We start from the raw sequence: 27,594 nt of genomic DNA, 5'->3' as shown, positions 1-27,594 counted from the left end.
TCGATGTTAAAACCAGCAATGTCATCCTGAGCTAAATATGTTATTTCTTCGAAGAGAACCCAGTTTGCTGATTCAACCTTCCATCGGGGAACATGTGGAAAGCTTTCAGCCTGTTTTGTTAAATTTATCAGTATTGGGAAGTGGTCACTTCCGTACGGGTTCTTAATAACGTTCCAATCAAGGTAAGGCATTAGTGTACAGGATACTATGCTCAAGTCTATTGAGGAGTATGTTTTCTGCGCAACGTTATAATACGTCGGCTGCTTCTTATTGAGTAGACATGCATCCGAGGAAAAAATAAAATTTTCTATTAAACGCACTCTTCCGTCAGAACGGCTGTCTCCCCACAAAGTGTTATGCGCGTTTAAATCCACGACAACTATGTATGGCTCTAGAAGTTCATCAATGTAGTTTTGAAATTCGGTAACTAGTTTATTGAACACCACCGCGCGGACAGCAACTACCTCTAGGGACGTACGGAGTTTTAGTTCTCGGCAGGCAACAACTCTGTCGACTACGATAGCCACACCACCGGATGACACGGCAGTGTCATCGCGGTCTTTACGAAAAATAGCATATTTTCGGAGGAAATTTGTTTGAGTGTGTTTCAGGTCTGTTTCTTGAACACACAGTACCTTTGGATTATACTTATGTAGGAGTTCTTTAATATCATTGAGATTCCATTGTAATATTTGTGTATCTATGTTGAATGTGGTTTTGGTGCTGTGTGTTTGAGAAAGACTAGTTATTTCACAGGGCCCTTTCCGGGCGCAGTGATGCGGTGTTTTTCTTGTATGGAGCGGTCGAGAGATTCTCGCCGCTCCTTAAACGCTGGCTGCGTCGTCTGGCCGGTTGTGTCCATTGCCTCTGGCGGGGCGCTGGACACGCGCTCTTTTCGAGCGGTTGGTTTGACGTGAAAGCCTCGTCTCGAGGGACGAGGCCCTGGAGGCCACCAGCCCAGAGGTCGATGGCCCCTTGTTCTAGCGCGCTAGCCGCAGTCGCCGAGGGGGTGGATGGCGTCGCTGGCGGCTCACTGTGTGTGGGCCGGACAGCCACCGGAAGCGGTTGTGTCGCTGCCCCCTGACGCGCCACTTCGGCAAAGGTGTTCTTGGGCAGGTATGAAACCCGCCTACGTGCTTCCTTAAATGATATATTCTCTTTTACCTTGACTGTAACAATTTCTTTTTCCCTTTTCCATGATGGGCAGGATCGCGAGTATGCTGCGTGCTCCCCATCACAGTTCACACAGTGGAGAGAGTTTTCACATGATTCCGAGAGATGCTCGGTCGCACTGCATTTCGCACAAGTCTGACGGCCTCGGCAGCTCTGCGAACTGTGGCCGAATCTTTGGCACTTGAAGCATCGGAGAGGGTTTGGCAAGTATTTCCTGACACGTAATTTAATGTACCCGGCCTCAATGGTCTCGGGTAGAACACTTGAACCAAAAGTAAGAATTATGTGTTTTGTCTATAGCTCCTTACCATCGTGCCTCATCTTGATTCGTTTTACAGTCAAAACAGTTTGTTCTTTGAATCCTTCCAAAAGTTCATCTTCGGTGAGCTTCAACAGGTCGTCATCAGAAATAACACAGCGGGTGGTGTTCATGGTGCGATGCGGGGTCACAGTCACAGGAAAGTCCCCAAACGACACTAGATTCTGTAGTTTATCATGCTGTTTCTTATCGCGGAGTTCCAGAAGGAGGTCACCTCTGGTCATCTTCGTCGCCTTGTAACCTGGTCCTATAGTCTCTGTCAGAGTCTTTGCAACAATAAAGGGTGAGATCACTCTCACTGTCTTTTCAGTTTTCTCACTATGTACGTACCACGTGGTAGCGTGGAAATTTCTCAATTTGTCGGCCAAAAAATTGGAATATTTCTTCGGTGCGCCCCCATTTCGGGCAGCGATCAGCAAGTGCAGGAAAGGAGCTATCCATATATGTGGGATGTGTTTCGGCGGTGGCGCCAGCCACCCACCATGGAGCCCAACAAGGGGACGCTGCAGAGTCTGTAAGGGACAGGTCCGGCAAACGCCAACTGTACGCCACCACTATAACCAAATACATATACCAAAGGCAGGATATAATGCACAAGGTTAACCCTTGCTGCCCGTGAAGTCGGAAGTGAAAGGAAAATAAAGAGAGGACCGGAAAGAGTGAAAGTGAGAAAGACGAAGGTTGGAGGGAGAGAGAGACAGGAAAAGGCAACTACCGATTTCCCCCGGGTGGGTCAGTCCGGGGGTGCTGTCTACGTGAAGCAGAGGCCAAAGAGGTGTGTTGCCTCCGCCGAGGGGCCATGAAGGTCCAAACACTCGGCTTCGGCTCAACCCCCAGGAACCCCTTTTCCCCGGACACGGCTAAGCCACGTACGGTTAAACGCTGAGGGGCCAACCCTCATGTGCTCGGGTATATTGGCTCTGAATGATTAATGAAACGCAACTACACTTATTTCTGTTTTTTTCTCTATTCAATGCTTTCTCAGTATATCTATAAATAAAAAAATTACACCATCTTCCCGTAGGGGAACCCTGAGTAGTATGCGAAGCAGCCATGGGGTCGACTCAAGGTAGTTTTATCAGCTGTATAAACTTGCACATGCAGCAGCACCAGCAACGCGCAGAACTGTTGTCGACGCCGTCCGTGTTTTGCCCGCGTTCGCACCGAACGCGCGCGGCGTTGGTGACTGTTGCCGGTTAAGGTCCCTCTATAATTTGAGGGACTTTATTGCCGGTGCCTCTGGGGGGCCTACCGTCGCGCCTCTAACCTAAGTTGCTTCGCATTATCGCGCGCGGAGCCGCAGGTGTTTCCATTCGTTGCGCAATCCGGAGAGGAGAGGAGCGTCGGAGAGGACAGGAGGAATGCCGAGAGGAGAGGAGATGAGACAAGGAGATGAGGGGGAGGAGGATGCGCAATGAATGCCGAGAGGAGAGGAGATGAGACAATGAGAGGAGGGGGAGGAGGATGCGCATGCGCAGTAGGGGTGTGGACGCACGGCGGTTGGATGGATGGAGGGAGGTAGGGAGTGACATAGCCCCGAGCCACGGAGTACGATAAGGCAGGAGCGCCGACTCTGCTCGTCTAGAAGGGACACATTCTGCAACGCCGGCTCCTGCTTCACAGCGTGTTCGCCAGACGGCGCTACGAATGAAGAAAAAATCTGCAGCGGAGAGGAGCAAAGGTGCGGAGACTCTCTCGCGGCGCCTGCTTGCCTATCTGTTTTGTCGTCTGCTCCGCGCATGCCCTGACGCCTGTAGCGCACATAGTCTTGCGGTTCAGGGAGTGACGTTAGCAGGGGAAACAAGTCATGTATCATTTTATTTAATGTATTTTATACAGGCCAAATGCAGGGCATTTGTCAGGTGGCCTACATGAAACTTTACAAGGCACAGGAACAGAAAATAAACAAAGATGGAAAGAAAAACTATAGCAAATGGTAAGGCGATATAACGGCAGTTCGGGTGGTCTCAAGCAGTGAGATGACAACGAAAACAAGTTTTATGGAAAAGCTGACGTTTATCACTCTTTTTTATCTGAGCACGCATCAAGTGCTAAGATGCTTCGCTTGCTTCTTTGTTTCTCGCGGTGCTTTTCGTGTCGCCAGGTTCTCTTGCGAGCAGAATCACCACATTCTCATTAAACATAATAATTGGGAATTCCTGCCAGTGTTTCCTGCTCATTATTTCACAAGTGAAGCTCTGATTATGTGTCTGCATAACTGGGGAAATCATCTCGAAGGCAACGCTGAGAATTTACAGGGTAGCCAGCCGGTATTTACACTGGCTAACCTCCTTGTCTTTCTTTCCCTTTCTTTCTATCTCTCTCTCTACATTACGGCATGTCTCTGGACAAGAAAAGGCAGCTGCACTGTGTGTAGTTGTAGAGAAATTTAAATTGAGCTCCTCCCGTCCTTTCGCATTGGCGTCTTCTGGTTGCTCCTGGCATTCAGCATCATTGAGCTACTCCAGGCTTCCCTAAACAATGTGAAGGAGCGGCTCCGCTTCGAAGTCGAGGCACTTTCTTCACATCATGTAGGACATCACCTTTGTCTTTGCTGAAGTAACTATCAAGAATAAGCTGCTTCTCGAAGTGTCGCGAACATATTTGGTCCATTGCTTTAAGCGCTCGCTTATTTCAGGAATTTTTTGACGCCACTGGTGCAGTAGAAGATCGGATGGCGAAGCGAAGAGCGAGAACTTTTCGCATCCTTTGCCATAACCAGATTTACAGCCGGGAACAAAACACTGTCCTGTTGCTCAGTCTCTTCACGCACAAGTATCAAGATACCTTGTTCCGTCAGGGATGAATAAACATACTTCAGACATGGTAAACAAAGCGAGGAAGACGAAAATTTAGCACCTTCGCTTCCGCGCAGATGTAGAGGAATGAAAAACAAGTACTTCTGTGTTGTGTCTTTTTGTACAGCATCATTTATCGTCTGTTTCCTCTAAAGACATCTAAAATTGTTTCGTATGCGTGCATAAAAGCGCTACCGCGTGTTTATTTGCGCTTTTATTATTTGTGCGCATATATTTTTTGTGTTGGATTGTTGTCAAATTGAGACGGCCGAGGGTCCACATTTGTAGCAGACGACACGCTCTGCGGGTGCCGCGCTGCCCGTTCTGCGCTGCCGTCGGCGCCGTCGCCGCCGGTCTCCGCCACTCAGCGCATGCGCACATGGAAGCAAGCTGTTGAGTGTTTTTCACGCGCCTCGACAGATGGCGCTACGCGATGTATAATTTGCGTTGCACGGTTTGTCCCGAGCGAATGCGTTGCGCGCTCCTGTTTATCTTAGTCGGCGCTCCTGTTTATCTTACTCCGTGCCCCGAGCACAAGATGCTTCGCATCTAAAAATATCCCGTATAACCCAACTCACAATGTCTGTCGACGTTAATGAGATAAGCATTCAAGCAATGTAGCGATACACCGTATTATTTGAAGACACCTTTATTTGGAATGAGATTCTGAGATTTACATTGCTTTGTCTCTACCAGGTGATAATTTTTAGCTTTACAGAATTTTTAGAGATTGCCTGTGGCATATAGCATAATTATAGTCCTTCTTAAGCTGTAACATTCCAAGAGGCGGACATTACTTGTACTAAAAATCAGAACATATATTCAACTCGGCAACAAAAGTTAAATTGATTAACCTCTTAATTAAATTTGTCCGCTGTAGATTCTCTAATAGATGCAGTTTACAGAACTGCGATATCTGTTCTAGGTGCAGAGCTAAGAATTTCGTAATTCTAGTTTTTTTTCAAGCTTCCCAATTTTTGAAAATTCCATTAAATAAACTCAAGCCCTAAATAAACAATTCTAATTCCAACAGTCACTCAAATTGAACTATCTCAAGTGCAACAAATTTCATTAGAATCGGTCAAGGGGTTATGTAAAAAAAAGTGGTTGTGCGCTTTACTTGTATTTGATAGGCGGCATTGGAGTTGAGCGCGAGCTAAAGCTTCCTTTTAAGTATTACCAGTCTTTGTCTCCTCCTTCACCACCCTCAATGTAGCCGACCAGGCTACATTGCTTGGTTAACCAACCTCTTTAAATCTATCTCCCGCTAAACAAAAACTGAGCCCATTAACAAGCTACGGAAAGAAAATTATTTAGAAGAGCTATGAATTGGGCTAGTTGGTGTGCATTCATTTTTATTGCGATAGCAATTATATGGACACTCAAAAGCAGATTTCTGCCGTCGGCGTCGGCGTCGCCGTCGCCGTGAGGTTCCGTATGACGTCATTTGGAGATGAAATCGTCGCCGCGCGCCGAACGCTGTATGTGCGAGTGAAAGGGCGCGAGGGGCGCGTCTTTCACGGGGAGTGAACGCACGGCGGAGAAACAAACGCGCGTTCTGCGCCGTGCTCGCTTAAGGGCTGCAGAATTAGGCGTCTCGTTTCTCCTTTACAATCACCATATATGTAGAGCAAACGCGCCTTCTTCAGACGCGCGAGAGGCCAGTGGGGGAGGGGGAAGGAAGGGACGCGACGTTTAGCTGCGGCACCAAGTGCCTATTTATATGAGAGGCTCCAGCAACAGTCACCAACGCCGCACGCATTTTGAGCTAACGCGGGCAAAACGCCGATGGCGTCGACAACAGTTCTGCGTGTTGTTGCTACCAAAGCCGCTCACCTTACTTCGTATGACATTGCTGTGTTGCTATCGCATTCATTGCTTCGCCCTTAGGGCGAAACTGTGACATCTTTTTTTCTGCTGTAATCACAGTTCAGCACAATCACAATACGGCGTTGTGTGCTTTAAAAAATGTCGCAGTTTCACCCGAGGGGCGAAGCATCAATTGCGATAGCAAATTGGTAGAGAGCTATTCGGAGTAGGGATAGTAGTTTCATCGGCTGCATAAACTTGGACCCATTCGCTTTCTAACTGAATTGACAAGCGTGCTGTCATCGCGCACAAGCAAACATGAATAGATCACACTGAATGACCGGAGACAACGACTGTAAAAACGCTGGCAGCAAGCGCAGGCGCGGCAGCGGGCGAAGAATCGTGCGGTCTATCGCTTCAACGGAAACTGAGCGGTGAATGCACAGCGCATACAAAGGTCAGAGCTGTGTGGAGATAAGAGACGGTGCGGGCGACCGCCACCACAGCCAGTGCAAACGTATTTGTTGGCAGAGTAGAAGCTGCTCCCCCCCCCCCCCCCCCCCACGTCCATCCCGCGCTGCCTTCCCGCATTTTTGCTTTCGCGTGGGAGATTGCGTTGCCAGTTCCCCTTGCGCTCGGTTGCAAGATACGTATTTCATGCTATCTTGCAACCGAGCTTGCAATGCTTTAACGTCCATATATTTGCTATCGCAATAATACTGTATAATGGTCTAACAATAAACGAGTTGTAGTTTGCGCTCCCGTGTGCCCGCTTCATATCCAGTGTCCGTTTAGTCCCTGTGGCGTCCTAGTGTACTTAGCGCAAGAAAAAAAGAAGGAAAATCATCCAGTGGTGCTTGCCTCCATTAGTCATGAACCACCGAGTAAAAAAGGACCGGATTATTGATCTGTTTATTCCACTTCGAGGAATGATATCTGATTGGCAAAGCTTTCCTGCCGGAGTGACTACTACAGAACACTTTGAAAGAAACCTGTTGACGTTGTTTATTACACTGGTGTTCCCACCCTTTTACGAAACGTTCATGGCGGAAGCGATGAACTTCCCGGCAGTACGGCAGTCTTGAGATTTACACTGCTTGGCCTTTTCCTGAACGGAAGGCGAGGAAGGTATCGCTTATTTAATTGGGTAATGAAAGATACGAATGAATCTAAATAAAGCCGATATCATTGACGAATTAAATAGCGACATGAGCCAGGTAGATTCTGGCTCATGTCACTCCTTGAGCCAGGTAGATGGTGCGAAGGCGACGCCATCCCACCTGTGCATCGTGACCAGCCGCGCAAGGCGCAACACGATGACCGCGAACGCTGCGCACAGCATGGCCACGAGCACGGCACGTTTCATGTCCGTGCGGTTAAAGCCCGTGCTTTCTGTCGAGTGGCAGGTCTTGCGAGCTCCACTAGTCGAGACGCTGGAGGCGCCTTCGTCCGACAACACCTCTGCCGCACTTCCTGGAGCATTGATAGCGGCTGGACTGTCCACCTCCATGACAGCCGTGTGCAGGACGACCTGCGTTCACCAATGCCGTTACAATACTTTGAAATGGGATAAACCGAGTATATTTAAGTAAAATAGGGCGTTTCATTCTGACCACTTTAAGAAAAAATAAAAAAGCGCCCGGATCATCTGTAAACGTGTTTTTTTTTCCCGAACATAATTTTTTTTATTCACTCGAACCATACAGAGCGATCCCGGTTTTGATGTAGATTGCATGGCAATACAGGCTCTACGCGCAGCAGTCGCAATATCCAGGTAGGTAATTAATAAGAATCGCGAATTACCTTTCTTGTTTTTCACTTTAGGGCCCAATTTGAAACTGCGAAACTGACCCCCAGCACTGGTGAAGTCATGTTCGCTCCCATGACCTGCTTAAGAATGCCTCAATTGGCGTTCCACATATATTCGCCCTGATCTGCTAGGGGGACTAACATCTCTAAATTGGTACTTGTCTTAGAATTTTTGCTAAAAGAATAGATGACATGGTTACTGTACGGCTTAGAATACGCGATTACAACAAGAACCTAAAAATAATAATAATTTAAAAGGTAATTATATTGAGTACTTCGCGTCTATTTCTTTAAAATACTGCCACTCGCGATCAAGAGCATAAGAGGAGGACATACTGGGCGTACAGTCGGGCGCGATATGAAGGTGATCGCGCGAGCGTCGACCAAGAGCGAGAACAGCGCCAAGGCCCAGAACTCAGTTTTGAGGAGAGGGAAGTACTAGGCATGTCTCCCTCACTCTTTTTGCTGTTCCTTAAGCAGCGGTCACTCCCGCCCGAGGAAAGTGCTTTTTCAGTGATTTTTTTTTCTTTACTGGCTTCAAGCAAAGGCGGGGACGGAGGCGGGGACCATTTTCTTGCGAAATGAGATTCGGGGTCGCATCGCAGCAGTTATACTCTTCAGCGTAAACCCTTTACGAAATTTCATTGGTTGTAGAAATCAGTGAAATGACGCAATGCCTATTTTTTGCAAAACATCGCACATCAAATAAATGAAGCGAAGCCAAGGATCGCCTTTAGTAGAACTTTCCCACCAACGTTGTTATCATCCTGAAAGATAAGAGCCCACCAAGTTATGATTGATCGCAACAACTGGGAAGGTAAAAATAGAGAGAAAGAGCGGTGAGTTCGCCATGGGGGTGATTGTCGCAGCATGGAACAGCTAACGAAAGAGAGAAGAGCGTGAAATCTTGATTTTTATATTTCCTAAACGTGCCGCTAGGGCCCTGGTACGCTTGGCCGGTCGACGCTCGCGCGATATCCTTCATATCGCGCCCGACTGCACATAGTACGATATCTAAATGATTACTACAGTATTTATTTATTTATTTATTTATTTATTTATTTATTTATTTATTTATTTACACAGGTGCCTCACGGCTTCCAAGTGGGAACATTGTGCGAACATTGAACATTGTGTGGGGTCAGTACATATTTTGGACCCGCCGTGGTTGCGCAGTCACTATGGTGTTCGGCTGCTGAGCACAAGGTCGCGGGATCGAATCCCGATCACGGCGGCCGCATTTCGATGGGGACGAAATGCGAGAACACCCGTGTACTTAGATTTAGGTGCACGTTAAAGAACGCTAGGTGGTCCAAATTTCCGGATTCACCCACTACGGCGTGCCTCATAATCAGATTGTGGTTTTGTCACGTAAAACCCCATAATTTTACTTATTTATTTATAATACCCTCAGGGCCAGAGGCGTTATAGTGGGGAGTGGTACAGAAGCAAATGTGGTACATCGGAAGTAAGCAAAACGTAGTTATTATTGCGAACAAAACACAATGCTAGAATACAAGAGGTTTCGTTCAATAGTGTTAGCTGCTGTGTCACAAAAAATAAATTCCTGGTAATACAATGTTAGCTAAAGTTTCACGAAAAAGGCTGTTATCAGTAATATTTACAATATCATCGGGAAGGTGGTTCCAATCTATACATGTTCGAGAGAAATAAGACTGGGAAAAATGCTTTTCGTTGCATAGATATGTCCCGACTTTATGACAATGATCAACACGGTGTGATACATAATGGGGTCTTGTAAAGAATTGCAAGGTACGATGATGATAAAGCCTATGAAAGAGTGCTAGACGTGCCATCCTACGTCGAACAGACAATAAGGGAAGACCAAGATTAGACTTCATGGAAGAAATGCTTGCAGTTCTATTATAATTACAAAAGATAAATCGAACTGAGTTATTTTGGACTAGTTCTAAGCGCGTTTTCAGGTTATCCTGACAGGGATCCCATACAGAAGTAGCATATTCTAATTTAGGCCGTATTATAGTTTTATAGAGTAAATATTTTAGGTTAGATGGTGAGCTAGGGAAGTTACAGCGCAAGTAGCCTAACATGCCCTTAGCGTTGAACGTATTCGGTGGGAATTGCCCGTGACAGATTTGTAGTTATATGGACACCTAAGTATTTGTAAGAGTTGACTGGTTCTAAAGGAATGTTGTTTAATTGGTAAGTGGCTTGTTGGCGAAAAACACGGGAAACACGTAACACTTTACTTTTGTTAGTATCTAGTTCCATTAACCACGACTCACACCATTTGGATATTGCATTAAGATCAAGTTGCAACTTGTTAACGTCGGTTTCATTGGTCATTTCGAGAAAAATAACACAATCGTCAGCGAACAAGTGTACGTTAGAGGATAGTGTAGCAGGAAGGTCGTTAATATAGATGCGAAAAAGGAGAGGGCCCAGAAGGGAACCTTCGGGAACCCCAGAATGTGCAACACTGAAAAAAGAATTAAAACCATTATCTGTAACAAACTGAGTGCGATTTGTTAGAAAAATGTTTATCCACTTGAAAAGGTTAGGATGTAGATTTAGTTCATTTAATTTGTACAAGAGAAGTCTGTGGCAAACCTTGTCGAACGGTTTAGAAAAATCTAAAAAAATACAATCGGCAAACGAAGAACGATCCAAAATTTGATGTAGCTCGTGACTGAATGAAACAAGTTGTATTTAACAGGAAAATGTTTTGCGAAAGTCGTGCTGAGCTGGGGTGAAGAATGAATAATACTCGAGGAAATTAACAAGGTTAGAAAAAATGATATGTTCAAGTAGTTCACAACACGGACTAGTCAATGAAATGGGACGGTAATTATTTGGTGAATGTTTGTTACCTCACTTATGTAGAGGAACCACTTTCCCCGACCATCCATTCTTTAGGTAGTGTTGACGTATCTAGGGACTGCTGAAAAAGCTTTGTAAGAATGAGTGAATTAACAACATTAGTACTTTTTAAGAATTTTGTGTTAATTGAATAATAGCAACGAGAAGAATTCATAACAAGGGAATTTATCAGTTTTAGGACACCAGACGTTTCAACAATAATTGGAGGCATTTGTATATAGTCATATTAACGTGCGACAGGCAGAACCCTTTTACACTTGGTGGAAAAGTTTTTAACAAAGGTTTCGTTTAAGAGACCAGCACACTGGTCACGTGGAAGACGGGAACCTGAAGAGTCATCCAAGGCGATATGGTCACTAGATGTTGGATTGATAGTCCTGAAAAAATTTTTAACATTATTTGTTAGCATTGATGGAAGAGTGGTAGACAAACATTTATGCTTAGCAACCTTGAATGCAGTTACGTAAGCATCAAATGCTAATTTATACGTAGCCCACCTCGATTCGGTGGGTGAGTTTTTAGCAAAGCGAAAAAAAAAACGTTTCTTTCGATTGGCAAGCCGCCTCCTATACAAAAATGCTTCCTTACTTTCTTTAGAACTCTTATGAACTTTCTATCAACTTTAGTAACAACCTATGTACTTTTACTTTCTATTAACACATGTTACAAGAAAGTTGGTAGGATCTGTTCTTACTTCGGTTTGAAAAATGTTTGTTTAAAGAAAGTTCAAGGAATGTTGGTAGGCTATGTTTTAACTTTCGTTTGTAGGAAGTTTGTTCAAAGTTTAAAAAAGTTGGTAGGCTCTGTTTTTACTTCGGTTTGAAGAAAGTTTCTTTAAAGAAAGTTTAAAGGAAGTTGGTAGGCTCTGTTTTAACTTTCGTTCGTACGAAGTTTGTTCAAAGAAAGTTTTAAAAAAGTTGGTAGGCTCTGTTTTAACTTTCGTTCGTACGAAGTTTGTTCAAAGAAAGTTTTAAAAAAGTTGGTAGGCTCTGTTTTTATTTTCGTTTAAAGAAAGCTTGTTTAAAGCAACATTAAAGAAAGTTGATAGGCTCCGTTCTTGTTTTCGCTTGAAGCAAGTTCGTTTGAAGAACGTTTAAAGAAAGTTTGAGGAAAGTTGGTAGGCTCTGTCTTTAATTTTGTGCAAAGAAAATTATAACAATTGTATTTGTTTCATTCATTTGCTCATTTAACACTGCAATAAAGAAGCTTAACATGCAATATCGGTAATAGAATAATTAGTACCGATAACCTGAGTTCCTGCAGTTTAAGAGAAAGCAAGGAGACAGAATAATTGTTGTTATTACGCGTGCATATATAATCAGCAGTAGCTAAGGTAAAATATCTTGGCCTGCACCAGTGAAATTGTATAGTACGTTTTTATACTTCAAAAAAAAAGAAAGAAACTGTTACACACTGGTACTCGAACCAGGGACTTCTGCGTGTGAGGCAGACACGCTACCACTACTCCACGTATTATATTTACTTCTGCATGACCAGTGCAATGACTACAGCTTTCTGACATGTCGTACGGCCGTTTATTTGTTTTCACGACGTTTACCATTTTTTCGGAATTCGGCTTCTTAATAAACCTTATACCTTTACTATTTTAGGCAAACTATACACAAAACTTGGGTTTCTCGCAATGCAGTACCTGCGGTCACTGTTAAAGAGCCTTTCTTTTCAAAACTACGGGTGATCGCGGTGATATATTGGCGGAATTCGTACGGCAGCACGGATTCCGTAAATGCTTGCTTGGAGGAACAAGTGAATAATTTACGATTGTCAGTTGGCTGATTAGTCAGTTGTGTACCTGGCATGGCCGTATCTGTTTGTTTACGCGTGCGTGCAAGCAGTACGCCCGTTGCACTTCAGCCGAAGCAGCAGCTGCTGTAGCACGCCAGCCATCGCCACGTTTTGTCACCTTTATTCCTGACGATAAGAGGAAATATGGTCTCACCGATTCAAGATGAAGGCACGTATTTTCGAAAACGCCACACTTGGCGCCATAATTAACGTGTATATGGGCGGTGATCACGAATATGTGCTCAGTAAGTGCCATATTAGCCCGTAGGCCGTCCGTCATTTCAAGCAGACGGAGCTGCGCGGGAAGCGCGTGGATTGGCTCATGCTTCAGCTGCGACTTCCCCTGAGTGACAAACGCAAATCTCGAAGGCCATGCTCCTGAAGCGATGCGAATCGAGGAGGAAGTTCTCCTTCTTTAACCGCAGTGTGGCGCTGCTGCAGTGTTTTGTTATCTTTTAAAAGATATCTATAAAAGTAACAAGGTGCTTATAAAATGGGAAAACAAGGTATCTGGGCCTATAGAGATACAGCAGGGGCTTAAGCACGGGTGCCCTCTGTCACCTCTGTTGTTCATGCTGTATTTACAAGGATTAGAGAAAAAATTAGAGAGGAGCGGACTTGGCTTCAACCTTTCCTATTTCAAGCAAGGAGAATGAATTAAACAGTCATTACCAGGACTGATGTATGCGGATGACATTGTACTTATGGCTGACAGCAAGGAAGACTTGCAGAGATTAATGGACATCTGTGGTAAAGAGGGAGATAGCTTAGGTTTGAAGTTTAGTAAAGAAAAATCAGCAGTCATGACTTTTAATGATAATCAGGGCAGCGAGCATAGGATACAGTAGGTTACGCTGGAGGTGGTGGATAAGTACAAATATCTTGGAGTGTGGATAAACAATGGGGCTGAGTACCTAACGGAACATGAAAAATATGTGACAGCTAAAGGTAGCAGAAATGCAGCTGTGATGAAAAATAGGGCACTGTGGAATTACAATAGGTACGAAGTGGTGAGAGGGATTTGGAAAGGGGTCCCTAGTTTGACTTTCGGCAATGCGGTCCTGTGCATGAGATCAGAGGTTCGAGCAAGGTTGGAAGTTAAGCAGCGAGGGGTAGGTAGACTGGCTCAGGGAGCACACGGAAATACACCAAATCAGGGGGTACAGGGTGACATGGGATGGACGTCATTCGAGGGCAGGGAAGCCAGCAGCAAGATAGAATTTGAGGAGCGATTGAGAGAAATGGCAGAAAAGCGGTGGGCAAGGAGAGTTTTCAGTTATTTGTACATGAGGAATGTTGATACAAAATGGAGGAAGCTGACCAGAAAACTGTCAATCAAATATTTGGACTGCAGGAGGGGTGCAAACCAGGAAACAGCGGTTAAGAAAAAGGCTAAGGAAACAGAGAGGGGTCTGTGGAAAACAGGGATGCAGACGAAATCAGCACTGGGAACATACCGAACTTTCAAGCAAGAAATTGCCAAAGAAAGTATCTACAATAATTCTAGGGGAAGCTCTTTGTTGTTTGAAGCCAGGACGGGAGTATTGCGGACTAAGATGTACCGAGTCAAGTACCAAGGTATAGACACGTTGTGCTGTGCGTGTGGAGAAGACGAGGAAACGGCTGAACACCTCATACTTTTCTGTAAAGGGCTTAACCCTACAGTGCAAGGCAACGGGGCCGATTTTTTCAAAGCATTGGGGTTTAGGGACAGTGAAGGCAAAATAGATTTTAAGCGGGTAGAAATAACCAAACAGAGGTTATCTGATTGGTGGATAAAATCAAGGCAGGGGTGAAATTTCACCCACCACAAAGTACAAAATATGTTAATAGTCATGGCTAGGTGGCGTATGCCACCGCCCGGTTTAAAGGGTTCAGCCTCATCCATCCATCCATCCATCCATCCATCCATCCATCCATCCATCCATCCATCCATCCATCCATCCATCCATCCATCCATCCATCCATCCATCCATCCATCGTTTAGGGTGCCTCGATGCCAGCGCCGCCGTTCAGGGTGGTGCCATCCTTTGACCGCACCCGCGCCGCCGCTTTCTCGCTGCGACGCCATCTTGAGTCACAGCGAGCGGTTGCGAGTGCTTGGTGCCGGTGCTTAGTTCGAGACAGTGCGCGCGGATGCTTCGCTGACGCTTCTACTTGCTGGACAGTATTCAGCCGCATGAATGACAAGATTGTCAAATGCATCGAGTCGACATGACGGGCTGTTGTGTTCCCAAGTGCACCGGATCGACGCGTAAAGGGCTTCGTTGTTTACGCTCCCCCGGGACCCAGAGCGAAGGAAGAAAAGGGAAGCCCAAGTAAAGCGGTATCACTGGAAGGCAACGGATAGCTCCTACATTTGTGAGGTAAGTGTCAAGAAAGTTTAGACTATCGCATCGTGTTTTTCATTTAAATAAGAAAGTATTCTCTGATCCTCGCTCACGTACCTACGTTCGCTCACGAACTAAGCACTGCACCGATGCTGAGTAGCCTATGGTTTGCGAGCGCGCGTCGCATAGGCTTTTGCCGTTTTGATCGGCGCAGTCTATGCGAGTAGTACCCTTATTTTAAGAACTGACGAAAATGCCTCGCCGCGAAATAGCCTTACATTAGCTACAAATCGTCATGTAAACCACCTATTTTACTTTTTCACGGGAAGCACACATCGTGTGTCTCTTGCTTCTTTTTTTTTCCTCAGTTTCTTTTTTCGCTACTGGTTATTTGGGACTAAAGAACGCAGTGCTTCTTCTGGGGAGAGCGGCTGTTGTGTACGTGGCAAGCGAAGCATTGTGATTTTCTCTATTCTCAGCAGATATCTTGCGGATCTCAGGTTGTTACGTTATATAGTTGATTTTTTAGACGAATACATTTGTAGCGTGGTGCTCGTAAGCCGATGGTCATTCGTGCTCATTCCCGATCGTAGTGGGTACTGTGACGGTCTTTAAATGCCTGTGCACAGCATGCCCAGGTGTAGTACAGTTAAGGGGCATCATGGGACCAAAATGTTTCGGCGCTTTCTGGCATGGTGTCTGTTGTAGCCTGTACATTTCTTCGAAACGTGTGAAGCGTGGTAATACAGCATTACTTCTGCGAAAATTTATTTTTAAGCACTGTAATGGGTTCTCTGTATTTACAAGGCAACTTTTCATATCAATAATCACTTTTGTTGTTTTACTTGTACTTAGAAACACTTTGAAGAGGACCAGTACGAGGGAAATCGACAAGATGGGCGCCGTCTGTTAAAGTCAACAGCCCTACATCATCATGGACTATATTTTCGAAGTGCAAAATATTGCTAATCTGTATTTTACGGTCTTAGTTTCATTTACGGTTTTTGTACGCGATATGCATGCAGTGTTGTTTATTTTTTCAATGTAGTTATCAGTGTTCTAATGGTTATTCATAAAATGTTCTGTACTCGCCGTCGATGTGTTTGGCTGATGCGACGTATTCGATGGTAGCTGATGTATTCTGGCTGGATATCTTGATTAATATTACCCACGGTCGCGTTTTCTTGTTTGCATTCTTGTTTTCGATTTATATTGTGTGGAATAAGGTTGACGTACTCACTTGACCCCCCCTCCCCCATGTAATGAATAAATTAAAAAAAAACTCTCACTATCCCGAATTGTGTGTCGAGCCTACCTTGCGAATTTTTTTTAATCTCGTCTTTCAACTTAACCTTCAGGCGCCACATAGTACATATATTTTTCATGTACATATCTCTTTCATGATTGATTGTACTAGACATTATAAGTACATGTATTTTGTGCATAGTTTGGTTTCTTGTGTGTACTACGCAAGATTGACACAGACAAGTTACGTTACATGTTTCTCTACAGCACTAACTAAACCTTATTTTCACATCGCAGTTATTTTTACACCAGCTTAATCCTGTCAGCACACAGTTTTGTGGGCGAAAAAAAAGCAAAATTGCGCGTAGATATCGTCAAATAATTGCAACGAACGCGAAGAGCACGCGCAACGCAAGGGAAACTAACCGCCGTGCGCGAGTGGCTGGCTACGGTAAAGGAGGCGTGACCGTGTAAACCAAAATACAACAGCGAAAAAGAAAAACTTCCACACACAGGGGGTCGCAAACCTTATATACCAAGTATCGAAGCGCAAAAAAAAAAGAGTGCGTATTTCAAACATACACACGGCATATTAAATGTAAATTGAATTAGTCAACTTGGGGCATGTTCCCGGCGCCATACATTTACGTCTTGGACCTTCGACGAGTTAACGGCTATTGGTTATAAAGATGTGCAGATGCGATACCGATACAAAAATCCTCATCAAGGCAAAGCACTTGGAAGTGCGCCGCGAGTAACACTATTTATGAACGTAAGCGTAGCTGAGTCTCAGCTCGTGTGACTCAATATGGCGGCGCCAGCGGGGTTGTCTCCACCCTGGGCGGCGGCGCTGGGCATCGAGGCACCCTAGTTTTGTTTAATATATACAATCCAATCCAAGTTGCTGTAGCTTATGGACCACGTTGGCTGTGCGCGAGTGCTCGTTGCAGTGAGGCGGTAGTTGAATGAAGTGGTAGAATAGAAGTGCCTAGGCAAAATGTCCTCCTTATCGTGCGCGTTAACCATCCCACAACCTCTGGACTCGTGAAATGCCGTGTGTTCGCCGTGTGTTTTGTGCGATACGCCAGTTTCAACAGCGTCTTAGTACTACGCCCGTCCGAGCTGCCTTTGTTCCCGCCTGCCAGTGCTCTCTCGTGAAAAGCCTGTTACTGGGGCTTCGAGTCACAGTGTATGGAAGAATTTGTTGAAGGTTGTGCTTTCGTGGTGCTGTATTTCATCGGAAGTTTTACAGTGTTTGCGCCCGTAAGAGAGTTGGTGCCACGGTACCTGTGAGACGAAGGAGCATTTGCTGACTACGTCTTGAAAGGTAAGCAAGCTTGGCGCTTCTGCGCGTTGTTGTAGCTTATGGTTCATGTAATGAGCTTTGTGTCACTAGAGCCGAGCGCATTCTAAGCTTAAGTGGCCCATGTTTCTGTGCACATTTAGTAAGCAATTTTACGAACGTTTCCCTTGATGTTATCGCGTACTTGCATTTTCCTGTGAAGTATGCTACCCCGTCCGATTGCTATAACTGAATGGGAACACAATTATGGAAACACTGAAAGTTAGTTTGTTGGGTAGTTTCCCGGCAGAAAATTATTTCTTATATAGGCATTTCCGAGAGTTCACTGCAGGTGTGTATACGTCGATGTGTCATGGGCTTCACGCGTTGGCACAGGACAGCTATGTTTGATGCTTGCGCACATATATTAGCTTGTATGAAGACTTTTTTTTTGTATACAGTTCACTTTGAAGGCCCGCGTCACGAGAACCTGTCTGTATTCTATATTAAACTATGGAACCTGTCGTGTTCTTTATTGCAGGGCAGATATACGCCGATATTTCAATAACGAGGTTTCTTTTTAATCGAGACATCTCAATCAGACGCTAGCTTTTACTATATATACATATTCATCTAAAGAACAGTATGTCAGCTCTTCCAGTCATAGGTAATGACTGTGCCTTGCAGTAATAAAGTAAGGGCTGTGATTTCGTAGCGATACATTGCGCTCGATCCTACGTCACTCTTACCACCCACCGTGAACGGCCGGCTATTCCAGTTCATAACATGGGCGGAGCGTCGGTCAAACCTCTGACGAAGAGCGAGAAGGAATACCATCGCTATACAAACACGGCCTAGGGTTCAAAAGACTCTTTATGTGCTCAATAATTCTTTCATAATCCAATGCTCTTTTGTTTTTACTACATATTTGAGTTTCGATGATTTTCCTGGTAGTCTTATGTATGCTGCATTCCCACCTGGAATCTCAGTTTTTACTAAATAACCATGTAACTTCCTGAGATATAATGATGAGAGATTTGTACGAGACGCACATTAATGTAGTTGCTAGTGTGAGGCTCTTTGCAATTCAGTATTACACTGACATGACAGGTTTCCAGATTCACATTGCAATAAATTATTCATTTCTTGCAGTTGAAGGCTATCCGGATTCTGGAGGCATCCCACAGGAACCTGGAGCACTGCTGCAAGCTGGAGAGCACCACTCTAAAGCACCTGATCTGCGTGCTTTTACAAAGGTGCATACAAAACTGTCATTGCCTTGTGTGTTGTAGGATATTGTTACGGTTAATGTTGAACCGGCTTTATTTAAAGGACGAGGTTGATGCTGAAGTAAAGATGGCGTCCTGAGGCTGCGCCAGCTAACGTCTTCCTCCTCTTCTCCTTGCCCGGCTCATGCCGTAGCAATCCCCGGTTGCCAGACGAAGCCCGCTGGGCAAGTCCAAATCACTCGGAAAGCGTGGAGTGAAACCGCTTAAGACGAGCAACATGTACTAACTGGGTCCGGCTAGACCGACGACCAGCTGACGTCAAGCGTGCGACCACGTACGTCAAGTCACTCAAGCGATCTACAACGACGAATGGGCCCGTGTACTTACGTAGCGGGGTCCACAACCACACAAAGTCTCCTTTAGCGTACGAGACAGACTGGTGTCGGCTGTCATAGCGCTCTTTCGATCGGTGTTGCGATGCCACAGTACGAAGACGAGCAGTACGCCGGGCTTCTTCGGCAAGACAAAGCGTCTTGGCAACAGAGTACTCGCTGTGAAAGTCAAACGGTAGTATAGTGTCAATGCAGCTTAGCGGTGGACGTGCGTAAAGGAGATAAAAAGGACTGTAATCGGTCGTCTCATGCTTTGCAGTATTATAAGCATAGGTGATGAAGGGGAGTACGTCATCCCAGTCTCTGTGATCGGAAGATACGTACATGGCCAGCATGTTAGTTAGAGTTCTGTTCGTACGTTCTACAAGCCCATTTGTCTGAGGGTGATAAGGCGTTGAATGGCGGAACTGCGAATTGCAGAGACGAAGCAGTTCTTCTACGGCGTCCGCAACGAATTGACGACCGCGATCGCTAATGATTACACGGGGGGCACCATGCCGAAGAATAACGAAGCGAAGCAAAAAGGTTGCAACGGACGCAGCTGTTGAAGATGGTACGGCCGCCGTTTCCGCGTAACGGGTCAGATGGTCGACACATACGATCACCCATCGGTTGTCGTTAGATGATCGGGGAAATGGGCCCAGAAGATCAATACCCACTTGTTCAAATGGCAGGCGAGGCGGCGGCAGAGGTTGGAGAAGACCTGGCGGAGCGGTCGTAGGGCGCTTGTAGCGTTGACATTGTTCGCAACTGGCGACATAGTGCTTGACTGTGTCCCGCATTCTGGGCCAGTAAAAACGTTCCTGTGTCCGGTTCAAAGTTCTGATGAATCCTAGATGGCCAGAAGTCGCATCGTCGTGCATGGCTCTCAGTATGTCCGCTCGCAGACTCTGCGGCACCACCAGAAGGAAGCGTGCGCCTTTAGCCGAATAATTGGTCTTGTAAAGCAGGCCGTCACGGACACAAAATCGACCGGTGGCTCCAGGACGCGATGCGGCTACAAATAGAGGTTCCAAACTAATATCATTTTCCTGCTCTGCTGTGAAAGTCATCGAGTCTGGGAATGTACAAGAAATGAGAGCAAAACAGTCATCAACATTGTCTTCGTCACACTCGGTCGTCGTCGTCAGAGGAAGACGGGAGAGACAGTCCGCATCTGTGTGGCGACGCCCAGACTTGTAGGAAATAACGAAGTCGTACTCCTGCATTCGAAGAGCCCAACGTGCCAGTCGTCCACTCGGGTCACGGAGATTCACCAACCAGCATAACGCGTGGTGGTCGGTAACGATAGTGAACGGGCGTCCGTAGATATAGGGCCGAAATTTGTGGACAGCGAAAACAGCTGCCAAGCATTCTTGCTCGGTGACAGTGTAATTGCGTTCCGCCTTATTCAAAGAGCGACTAGCATAAGCCACAACGTGTTCAGCTTCTTGATGACGTTGCACGAGTACGGACACCGATGCCGATGCCACTGGCATCAGCGTGCACTTCCGTAGGTGCGGACGCATCGAAGTGACGCAATATGGGCCCTGACGTTAGTAGAAATTTGAGCTGGCGGAACGCGTCGTCGCAAGCCGATGTCCAGTTGAAAGGACGGCTTTTTGGAGAAGACATGTTAGGGGGTACACCACGTCGGCGAATCTTGGGACGAAGCGACGAAAATATGAACACAGGCCCAAGAAACTCCTCAACTCCCGCACCGACTTCGGTGCTTCGAAGGAGCTGACAGCCTCAATTTTCCGTGGATCTGGCCTCACGCCGTTCTTGTCGACCAGATGCCCAAGTACTAACGTCTCAGTTTCCCCGAAACGACATTTCTTGGAATTCAGGATCAAGCCAGCTTTTTCGACACAATCCAGAACAAGTCTGAGACGGCTGTTATGCTCACTCAAAGTGCTGCCAAAAATCACCACATCATCGAGGTAGCACAAACAAATTTCCCATTTAAGTCCTCGGAGGATAGTGTCCATAAATCGTTCGAATGTTGCTGGCGCGTTGCAAAGGCCGAACAGGCATAACGTTAAATTCATAGAGACCGTCTGGTGTCACGAAGGCCGTTTTTCCTTATCGTCTGGGTGCATGGGTATCTGCCAATACCCTGATCGTAAATCCAGTGATGAAAAGTAGGCAGCGGAATGTAAACAATCAATGACATCATCAATTCTAGGAAGCGGATACACGTCCTTTTTGGTGACCGCGTTCAGTTTCCTGTAATCAACGCAGAACCGCCACGATCCATCCTTCTTCTTTACTAAGATTACTGGTGCTGCCCACGGACTAGAGGACTCTTGAACAACACTTTTCTGTAGCATGTCTTTCACCTGTTCAGCGATAACTGTCCTCTCTGCGGAAGAAACGCGGTAAGGCTTTTGCCGAATGGGGTGCGCAGATCCGGTGTCAATTCTGTGGCGGGCACGAGAACGCGGGAGTGAAGACTGCTTGTCGCCTTGTGTGAAATCGAACACAGAAAGATGTGCCCACAATACTTGTTCGAGAGCGTGGCGCTCATGTGAGGGAAGCGCCCTTGTTGATCATCCGTAGGATCTGTTCTTCAGAAGTGCTTCGGAGATCGCTAGTATGAGACTGCTCCTCCTCGCTTAGAACCGTAATGGAGCTGTACGTAATCTCGTCAAATTCAGCGAGCTTCATATCACGCGGGAGAACAGCAGGGACGCAAGAACAATTGAAAGCCCACAAATTTGAGGCGCCATTCACTACTCTCACGACAGAGCGTGGCACAAGTACATCTTTCTTTACGCAGCTCGACGTAAGTGGCTGGACTTGCGCGTCAAACGATGAAAGGTCGGCAGCAGCGACATTGACAGGGACACGTGACAGCGACCAAGGGGGTAGCAGCAAATCGTTCGAAACAACACAATAGTTTTTCTCGGGTAAAGATGTGTCGGCAAGGGTGGCGAGAAGCGCGCTATTCAAGGTAATTTCGCCTGTGCCACAGTTAACGGAAGCACCACAATCCTGAAGAAAGTCAATCCCGAGAATAACATCATGAGTGCACCGCGGTAGCACGAGAAATTCGGTTTTAAGATCTTCTCCTCCGAATAAAACACTTGCAACACAAATACCAAGGGGAATAAGGCACTCTCCACTGACACCACGAAACGTCACACCTTCACTCCACGGGAACATAACTTTCCGACCCAGCCTCTCTTTGAAAGTCACACTCATGACGGAAACGGTAGCACCAGTATCCACTAATGCTGTTGCAGGTATACTATCAATTAACACACGCACTTTGTTCTTCACCATCATAATAGGCACAGGAGGATTTCGCAGAGACGCAGACTGTCCGGCGACCTTACCTCCATCGGCCGCGCCGGCTAGTTTCCCGACGGCGGTGGTGACGTAGCACGTCGACGTGGTGACGGTGAACGGCGTTGGCGACTGGTTGGGGGCGTCAGGCTGCGGTCTGAAGCTGGCGAGCCACTACGTCTATTATATTGACGGAAGGTATTCCGGGGTGGCGCGCCTGTGGTGTTTGCAGTATCAGGGTCTGTCGGCCAGCGGTCGTCATAACTGACTTGTTCAAAATTAGGCCAAGCTGGTGGTGGGCCATATGTTGTTGTCTGTCGGCGCCGGCGACAAAAACGAGCAATGTGTCCTGAGGCGCCACAGCTGTAACACACAGGCGATGCTCGACCGACGTTGTAAGCCTCGGGGTCAACCCTGGGACGTTGCGAATAATAAACGCGATCTGCCGAATGCCGATTCGTGGTGGTAGCTCGACGAGTGCGCTGATCGTGCGTCATGTCGTCGGGAGAGGAACGTCGATGCTGTCGCAGCTGATCGACTCGACAGTCTGCAACGCCTGGCATGGCAGACAATGCCGACACAGCAGATGCATGCTCTTGAGGTTGGTTGCAAGCGCAACGAAGCTGTTCGACATTCGCCCCTGTGGGGTGTCGTTCAAGTTCTTCGCGGACAATTTGCCTTATAGTTGCCACAAGGTCAAATTGAAAATTGCACTTGTCGTTATCGTCAACGCTTGCCACCGTTGTGACATTCGCTAACCTGCCGAACTTTGGCGTGATACGGCGCAGCTTCAAGGCCTCAAATGTGCGGCAATGCTTGATGAGGTCGACGACCGAGGTGAGACTCTCCTTTCCGATTAAATAATTATAAACGTCCTCGGCTATGCCTTTGAGAAGATGTCCAACTTTGTCCTCTTCGGACATTCGAGGATTGACCGTTTTGCAAAGCTTCAGGATCGCCTCTATGTACGTAGTACAGGTCTCACCTGGGACTTGAGCGCGCTGAAGCAATGTCTGCTCCGCCCGCTTCCTTTTCGTCGTGGAATCTCCAAAGCATTCTGTGAGGTCAATAACGAAGCTGTCCCACGTTGTGAAGGAATCTTCATGGTTCTCGAACCACACTAGCGCCGTGTCTGTGAGGAACAGACCGACATTGTCGAGCTGAGCCGTGGAGTTCCAGCCGTTGTACTTGCTCACACACTTGTAGTGGGTGAGCCATTCCTCCACGTCCTCTCCGAGTTTTCCTGAGAAAGGGCGGGGTTCCATCTGATGCATCCAGGTGTCGGTTGTTCGCACTGGAGCCGCCAGAGAAGGCTGTTGGTCGCCGCTATGGGACATCGGGATCTCAAGCGGTGTCGGAGGCAGTCGAGCGAGGCGTCGGCTTCGGCGTGGCACTTGCTGCAGCAGCTCCGTCGTCTTGGTCGAAATACCCAGCACTTCCACCACAAAACTGTTACGGTTAATGTTGAACCGGCTTTATTTAAAGGACGAGGTTGATGCTGAAGTAAATATGGCGTCCTGAGGCTGCGCCAGCTAACGTCTTCCTCCTCTTCTCCTTGCCCGGCTCATGCCGTAGCAATATGTTTCTGTAATATGCAATCATTTTACTGTGTGTGTCATTTTCATGATTTCTAGTGGCAAATCACTTCCACTTCACTTCTGGTCATCTGGAGGGCCCTCAGTTTAATGAACTTTCCTTTAACTAGCCTCCTCTGAGCTAAATATAATTCTGACTTGCGTAACTGCATGATATACTCTGTACAGACTGTATATTAATCTAGTCAGATTGCCTTGTAAATATAATTCTTGAGAAGCATGAGGCCTCGAGATGTGTAGCTCACTTCTCACACTATTGCCTGTGTGCCTATATTGTTCCCTCTAATCGGTCACACTTATGTATTGCATACCATACTTCATCTCCTAAAATTAGCATACAAACAGCAAGATTTTCTTCTTTATTAGGTAGCTGCTGAATCACTAGCCACAGTATGAGAAGGTAATTCCTCAAGCATATAACAAACCAATATCCTTTTAATGCTACAAGTTTAATATGCACCCGAAGTGCAGGTTGGCTTCAAGCAGGAAGCTGGTCTCCTTTGTATTTTAGAGAAATTTGAGGTGGTAACGCAAACTGCTAAATCGCAACAATCCGCACATTGCAGTAGTTGCAAGCCACGACAGTGCGGCTGAACGCTGAGCATTCGCCTTTACATTGGCATTTTTTTTCAGCGTGTCTCTGCCCTTCTCCAGTTGACATTGGATAAAGCTTGTTCTTTTCTGTCACTTATCTGAAATGCAAACAATCCTTTTTACCTTTCATATTACTTGTCAGCTGCCTAATACACAAGCTTCCGGTGACATGCTAACAGTGCTGACTACTGCCCAGAACATGTGTGCATCTGTGGTTTGTGGTACCACATGCTAACTACCTCGGATTTACTGAGATGTCACAAGGAAGCTTGCTTCATGCTCAAGCTGCCCTGCACTTGGTGGGAATATTGAAATAGTCACTTTTTAATATAATAATTTGTTGTGGTTTTAGCAAATTGAGTTTTCAAACTCGTGAATAATGCGCACTGGAGGGTCTATAAAAATGTTTTCTACCACCTAAAGACATGGTTTAGGCAAAAAGTGCTTTACACATGTGATCGCATTTATTGAGTGCGGCATATCTCGCTGAAGCCTTTATAAAAACTTTGCGTATCTTTACTGCAACTGATTTACGGGTACTTTACACAAGTATACGATTCCTACATGTAGCACATGCATATTATGTGCAGCAGTTCTGCTTCACCAATGCTTCAGTAACTTTTTGGGTGGCGTTCCAATACGCACAAGGACGTCGCCCAAAAAGAAGCTTTGCACCCCACAGGTGTGAATGCCATTCTAAGTATGTATGGCAAAGCAGTCAGTTGAAATCTTCATTTTGATTGTGGGTCATTTGAAGTCAAATTCTTGTGGATGACTGCATCATGCTATCTCGTCCAGATACAATTCACAAGGCTAACTATTATTGCATTTTTCCTCCTTTAGGCTTGCAGCAAGAGGGATATCAAGAACACGGGAGATATCAAGACCACATTATAGTCACTGCTTGCTTGTGGCTTCTGAGGACATGTATGAACGAATTGGAAAATAAACACCAGTGTTTGAAAAGATTGGTGTGTTTCACAAAAAGGTACATACTTTTATATGTTCAAGGTTGCATCAGAACACTACCAGACAATTTTTTAAAATGCTGGAAAAGGGGGATAAAATGTCACCGAGGATGTTTGTAGGACGAGCAACAGAAAGTTGGAAAAAAGTTACAAGAATGTTTCTAGAGCAAGCAATAGAAAGTTAAAAAAAGTTACAAGGATGTTTCTAGGGCGAACAGCAAAAAGTAGGAAAAAAGTTACTAGGATGTTTCTAGGTCAAGCAACAGAAAGTTGGAAAAAAGTTACAAGGATGTTTCTAGGGCGAACAGCAAAAAGTAGGAAAAAGTTACCAGGATGTTTCTAAGAAGTAAAAAGATGCCCAGCTTTTAATGTTTGAAGGATGTTCATTCATCGTTTCAAGGAAGTTCGTATATAAAATTTTAATTGAATATCGGTGGCCAGTAGTCGACAGGATGTTGGTATGAAGTATTTAGGAAGTTTAAAAACGGTTTTATAACTTTCAATAGACCGTTTGTAGGTTTTAGTAACATTTGTCTAAAAAAATTTAATAGAACGTTACTAGAATTTTTTGTGAGGGATGCAACTTACCGTTTTATTTTGCAGCGTTTCATTGCTTATTTTGTACTTTCTCTCAGCTTCATTACTGATAAAACTTAATCCTGAAGCCTTACGTATACAAAAACCACAAGCTCATTATGCGGCACGCGGCATTGGAGGGCTACGGATTAATTTTCAGCACCTGGGCTTCATTGACCTGCACCATCTAAGTGCACGAATGGTTTTTTTTTTCATTTTGCCCGCATCGAAATGCAGCCACCAGTGCCGGGTTGTTCATTCATTACAAAAAGGCTTTTTTGGCCTCTTGTAAGAAAGTGTTCGTCATTTTTTTCTGTGTGATGTGCCGTTCCCACTGCTTTTTTTTTTCTTGGCTGCGACATATTTACATGGAAGCCACCTATCCAAGCGGCCGCTCTGTAATGCAGCTTTGACGTAGCGCCGCGAGGTGCCTAAGATGGTGGTATTTCGATGGTGTCACCTCTGTGTCTCTTATAAGAAAGCCACTTTTTTGTGACCTCCGAGAGCATGAGCTCAATTTACTGAAACCACGCCTCTTCGCGGCGTAAATGTTGCAAGTCAGGGGGAGAGGAAAGATGTGATTTCCCACAATAATCCCAGATAATTCTTCGCCATTTCTCGCAACCTACGTGACCGTGTTCACATCCGTAATGAAGTTGTTTCTAGACGAGTATCGGCACTTGAATAGTGATACAAACGCGGCTAATCTGCATGTGGTTTCTTACACATAAGTCCAGCGTTTTTATGCGTTGTTTCTAAATGAGTATTGACACTTCAAGAGTGATACAAACTCATACCAAATACTCATCTAGAAACAACTTCATTAGGGATTCGAACATGGTCGGGTTGGTCCTGACTGGGAGATTACCACTGTCGTTGAAAAGAAAAGTGTACAATCATTGCATTCTACCGGTGCTAATTAAAATATGTGGCAGAAACTTGCAGGTTAACAAAGAAGCTCGAGAACAAGTTAAGGACCGCACAAAGAGCGATGGAACGAAAAGTCTTAGGACTAGCGTCAAGAGACAGGAAGAGCGCGGTGCGGATCAGAGAGCAAACGGGGATAGCCGATATTCTAGCTGACATCAAGCGGGAAAAGTGGAGCTGGGCAGGCCACGTAATGCGTAGGATGGATAACCGGTGGACATTTAGAGTTACAGAATGGATACCAAGAGAAGGGAAGCACAGTCGAGGACGGCCGAAAACTAGGTGGGCTGATGAATTTAGGAAATTTGCAGGCGCAAGTTGGAATCAGCTAGCGCAATACAAGGGTAATTCGAGATCGCAGGGAGAGGCCTTCGTCCTGCAGTCCACATAAATATAGGCTGACGATGATGATGATGATACAGTGACCTGCGCCTGTTAGAGCACAGCTCTTAGGCTTCCGTCCCTGCGGAGAGCGTCGGCGCAACCGAGCGGACGAGCACGGCGAAAGACAAGAGCGAACCCGGAGCGCAGTGAGTGATGACAAAAATTCGCCGACGATTAGGATACTCCCTAATGCAAAATTTGGACGCAGCTCTACACGTGCTTTCATTTC

The 27,594-nt window shown here is 45.9% G+C and overlaps 1 protein-coding gene across 1 annotated transcript in view; it reads right to left on the bottom strand.

Moving 5' to 3' along the window:
• Window positions 1-7,333: 7,333 nt before the first annotated feature.
• LOC125941570 (uncharacterized) overlaps window positions 7,334-27,594 on the bottom strand; it is a 60,290-nt gene continuing 40,029 nt past the window's right edge. Inside the window, exon 7 of the mRNA XM_049659097.1 lies at window positions 7,334-7,630. Coding sequence (XP_049515054.1) covers window positions 7,334-7,630 — 297 coding nt within the window. The remainder of the gene's footprint in view (window positions 7,631-27,594) is intronic.

This window comes from Dermacentor silvarum, chromosome 11 (assembly GCF_013339745.2).
Source record: "Dermacentor silvarum isolate Dsil-2018 chromosome 11, BIME_Dsil_1.4, whole genome shotgun sequence".
Lineage (NCBI taxonomy): Eukaryota > Metazoa > Arthropoda > Arachnida > Ixodida > Ixodidae > Dermacentor > Dermacentor silvarum.
Note: the sequence above shows the minus strand (reverse complement) of the source record. Positions and strands in the feature narration are given on the sequence as shown.